The 4,614-nt window shown below is 62.4% G+C and overlaps 2 protein-coding genes across 2 annotated transcripts in view; one reads left to right on the top strand and one right to left on the bottom strand.

The window, feature by feature from the left end:
• The window catches only part of TMEM132E (transmembrane protein 132E), a 51,428-nt gene extending 50,470 nt beyond the window's left edge, over window positions 1-958 (bottom strand). Inside the window, exon 1 of the mRNA XM_015599122.1 lies at window positions 892-958. Within this exon, the coding sequence (XP_015454608.1) occupies window positions 892-958 (67 nt within the window). The remainder of the gene's footprint in view (window positions 1-891) is intronic.
• A 1,899-nt stretch (window positions 959-2,857) lies between these two features.
• Window positions 2,858-4,413, top strand: CUNH17orf102 (chromosome unknown C17orf102 homolog). Its single transcript, XM_006927083.1, is given in 4 exon segments — window positions 2,858-3,043; window positions 3,456-3,472; window positions 4,255-4,361; window positions 4,364-4,413. Coding segments are annotated over 4 exon segments (360 nt in total).
• Window positions 4,414-4,614: the final 201 nt, after the last annotated feature.

Consider the following 4,614-nt stretch of genomic DNA (forward strand, 5'->3'; position numbering starts at 1 on the left):
TCTTTCCCTCCCCCCTCGGTGTGCTCCCCTCGCCTCCTAGAGCGCCTCCAGCTTGAAGAAGGCCCGCTGCAGCTCCTCCCGTCGGATCTGAGTTCTCACTATGGGGGGCTGTTCAGACACCCTCTGTTCTCCACCCGTATCCCTGCTGTCCCACTGCCAAAGCCCGCCAACCCGGCCCCTCCCTCTGCCACCCCCTCTACCGTGGAGCCCAGGGCGAGCCTGGGGAGCAGACGCAACAGATTGCAGAACGCGAGAGCGCGGAGCCCGCTCGCTCCGCGCGCGGTCCGCCGCCTCAGCCTGCGCCCGCTGCCCAGACCCCCGCCCTCCAGGCTCGGCTAAGCCGGCCATTTAGATGCAGCTCACAGGACAGCGGGCGGGCGAGCCACCGCGGCTCCTAGGGTCCCTGTCGGTCCGCTTCCCTTCTCGGGGACCGCCGCAGGAAGCGAGGCAACGGGTGGCGTGGCCCCGCACCCGCCTGCGCGCTAGGGACGATCCCCGCGGACCCCATTAGCCCCCAGTCCCGCTGTCTGCAGCGAAGGGAGTGGCAGGAGGGGCGGCCCGGACACTGTCCCTCGGATCCTTATAGATTTCCGTGGGCGGACGCGCCCCCGGACACTAGGGTTTGGACCCTTCTTTCTAAGGAGTGATCCCTACTCCACCCCACCCGCCCTTTTCCTGGGCTGGGCTCGATCCCCAGGGCGGGGCTCGCATCCTCAGCTCCCGCCAAAGGGCTTGGAGGCTGGAGGTAACTCGAAATGCAGCCTGAGATATCAAGCTAGGAGCGGTGGCTTCGAGTCTGTGGGTGGGGGTTCGCTTTTCCCCAGTCTCCTCTGTGCCCCTCCAGCGGCGATCGCCGCATCTTCACACCGGAGTCCGCGCCGCGACACTTACCGTGGGCAAGCAGCGCCGAGAGGCAGAGCAGGGCGGCGCCGCCGCGGCCTGACATCCCTGGGGCCATGGCCGAGGCGGGAGCGGGTAGTGACTGAGGGGGCAACAGTCGACGACGGCTTGGCCCAGGCTTGGCTTGGTCACATCCAACTCAGGATGGCTGTGGCGTCCAGCTGTCTCTGCTGAGCCTCTGGGGGGCAGCGAGTGCAATTCGGGGACACTTTGGGGAGGGGGGCGTCCCAGGCGCCGCCAGCTACACCCTCGGAGCCGATGGGGGCGCAGCTCGCGGCAGGAGGAGCCTCCACCTCCCCGGCTGGTGCCCCCTGCAGGATCTGTGCGGCGAGGGGGGAGCAGCACGTGCGGTCCCGGGGCCCGATCGCCGCTGGCGTCTCGCGGGCTGCCTAGAGCCAAGTGCTGGATCCCCCAGCCCCGGCCCCAGCTCGAATCCGAACTCGCTCGAGGGTGCAGGTTTCCAACACAAGCCCCAATTTATTCGGTTTCGGTAGTAACCCCTCATGGATAGCGCGGCTTCTTTCCTCCAAGCGCCTTGCAGCAGCTCCAGCATAAAAATCCCAGGTTAGGTGCAAATGAATTTCTTTCGCAAAGAAAGAAAATCCAGGCAACTTTAATCCATCTGGAGAAGGAAAAGTTTCCATGCAGTGCTGAGACCGGCGATGCGGGTCGCTACCACCCTACGCGACGCCGGGACGGAATGCCCGAGGCGGGGGGCCAGCGGCTTGTCCCCTCGCGGAGCTCACTGAGCTCCAGCGCTCTCTCTCCAGTCTCGACCAGGGCCCAGGCTGCACACAGGCCGGCTCAGCTCCGCCTGCCGGGGCAGCAGCTCCGCGGCTGGGGAGAGGGTGGCGCGGCCGGAACGGGCTGCTCCATGGAGATGGGGCTTGGAAATTGAGGGAGTGGGAAAGCCCGCCAGTGGTCTGACCCCAGCCTTCCTGCCCTGGGAGCCGACTCCAGCCTTCCTGCTGTAGGCGTAGTAGGATGGAGAGGGGCTCGGTCAGCCCACGGCAGCTCCGGGCCGACCCCCTCTCCTCCCAGGTCTCGCTGCCTCAGCAGAGGGGCACACTGCTCAGCCTCGCTCCTTGCCTTTCCCGGGGTACCTACACAAACCTTGAACTTTTCCGGGGTTCAGAATCTCCGACGTCTCCTTCTCCCCACCGCCCCCGCCCTGCCCCCGGACGCCGGATCGCTCGCTATCACGGCGCAGCCGGGCATCGGCGCTCTCTCTCCGAGTCAGTTGGGGCGAGCGGAGCGCCGCGCCAGCCCAGGCTGCGGGCGGCAAGACCTGGGCTCCACGCCAGGGGCCAGGGAACCCGGCGCCCGCGCAGCCGGCGGCCAGGGAGGCGGCAGCTGATGCCTAAGGGGCCGAGCGGAGAGGAGGTGCCGGGAGGGGGCCCGGCTCCCCATGGACGTGTGTGGGGGGAGAAGAAGAATCAAGGAGCAAAAAGGAAGAGGAGGTGGGGGGAGCCACAGTTGCACGAAGCAGCCGCCGCCGCCTCGGCGCTCACGCCGGCTGCTCCGCCGTAAATGACTCGAGAGAGAGACACACACACTCGCGCTCGCCCGCCCTCCTCCCCCGTCCGGGATTCAGCGCCCACCCCAGCAGTAGCGGGCGCGGAGCCTGGCTCGCTCGCTTCCCCCTCCCAGATTCCCCGTGGTCACGTGGCCTCAGAGCGCGCAGCCCACGACTCGCGCGCCACGGAGACTCCCCCCACTCCCAGTTCCCCCTCCCCTGTCCACGTGTCCATTCCGCATTCCCAGCCTGGGGGCGCGCGCGGCTCCTTAATGAAGCTCAGGCAAGGGCCGACCTCGCGATTCCGCTCGCCCCTGTTTTATGTTTTATTCTTCCTCCTCAATGCAGGCTAGTTCTGGGGCCCGAGTGGGGCCAGCCGGCTGCGGCGGCTGCATTTCTCTAGGTAGACGCCACTGCAGCCACCGAAGTCCCCTCTAAAGGATGCACGCTCCCAGGCGGGCGCCGGAGGTGTTTTACAGCCGCTCTGCCAGAGGTGCGGGTAGGGGACGCCCTACCCCATCCCAGCGTCTGCGTGGGGCTTTCGGAGGCACTGGACAGGGATCAGTCGAGCTGTCGCACCCAGTCCTCTCCCGCGGCGCCGGAGCTCGCCGGCTCAGCTTCGTTTGGGTCCGGGGCGCAGCTAGGGGAAAATCCGTTCGCCGTTGGGGAAGGGGGTGGGAGGAAAGGAGGGGACGTGCCTTCCTACAGGTTGTTTTGCAAGCCTTTATAGGAGAATGGGGTGGGAGTGGAGAACTGCCCCTCTTGCACACTCACCCAGGGGTGGTGGGGTGACGTTCTTTCCCACCGTCAGGCCCGTTCGTTCCATTAGAGCGCAACCGAGATCAGACCCGACAAGTCAACTGTCAACCCTCAGCCAGGCATCGGATAAATGGTAATGATTTCATAACATCAGGCCATAACCCCCAAGGGCCGGGTCTCCATCCCATTCTACGCTGGAGTGTCAGGCTATGGACACAGCTTTTATGGGAGGGAGCTGTAGATCTTGAGGGTCACCCCCCATACCTCTGCACTCTACCAGACTGAGTGTGGGGCGAGGTAGGTCAGAGCAAGGCCAGCTGGGGTGTTCAGTTTCCATCCCCCATCTGCCTGACTGGGTCCTAGACTTCTTGACCCTGTGAGTTTCTTGTTCATCCAGGAAAGTGACATTTTCTTTTTGGAAAATGGGCTTGAATCCTTCCTGGAAGCCTCCCTCCTCCCTGGCTTCGACTGTTGCTGTCTCTGCTTGGTATTGGAGCCTGCGGAGAGCGGCTTTCACCCCTCCCCCAATGTTACATCTGCTTGGAGCTCTGAGGTGCAAGGTGGGGAGGGCTGGCCGGCTCTTGGAGGCCCTAGGAATAGAAGGTGCAGGAGTAGTCAGGAAGATGATTCTCATTAGGCTCCTAATGCCTGATGGCAATTAATGTCACCTTAGGGCTTATTAATCATCCCAGTGAGAGACAAGCTAGCAGACAGACTGTATGTGGGAGAAGACCTCTCCTGACACTGGAGGGCTCCTGGAAGACGAAGAAGGAAACAGTGAGGTCTCCCACCCCTGCCCAAACCCCAAATGGAAGGGGTGCAGGGCCTGTAAAGAGTAAGCCCAGAGGAGAGACACAAGTTCCCTTTTCTGAGCTGAAGACTCACTGCTCCAGTGAGGGGGACCGAGCTCTCCTTCTTCCCAGATGTTGGTAGCTGACATGGGTCAGCAATTTCAGTTCACTCTTGAGGCCCTTTCTGGAAACTGAGCACAGGGTTCTGGTTCTTCTCTCTACCTGCCCCCATCCACCACTCCCCAGATCTTAGGTGATAGGAAAATGAGCCTCCCTTTGCCCACTCAGTTTTCCCTCCTCCCGCTGTCCCTCGTCTCCACTTCCTTTTCACAACAATGTGGTGAATATATCCAACATCACAGGCACTGCTCACAGCAGTGATAAAGACAGACCTAGCCTGTCCTCATGGAACTTACATTCCAAAGGGAAGAAACACTAAGCTTATAATTGATTACAGTGGTAGTAAATTGTGTACCATCATGCATTTTTGCTCATCTCATGGAGGAGCCTGAGGCCCAGGGTCAGGAAGAATTGGAGGTGGGAGCAGCCTGCTATCTTTAGAAAATATAAGGTCAGCCCCAGGTTCCCTTATGCGGATATACCCTTCATGGATCCGGAGGCTTTTACTGGGTCAGCGTGTCTGATCAT

This window comes from Pteropus alecto, unplaced genomic scaffold, assembly GCF_000325575.1.
Source record: "Pteropus alecto unplaced genomic scaffold, ASM32557v1 scaffold98, whole genome shotgun sequence".
Classification (NCBI taxonomy): Eukaryota; Metazoa; Chordata; class Mammalia; order Chiroptera; family Pteropodidae; genus Pteropus; species Pteropus alecto.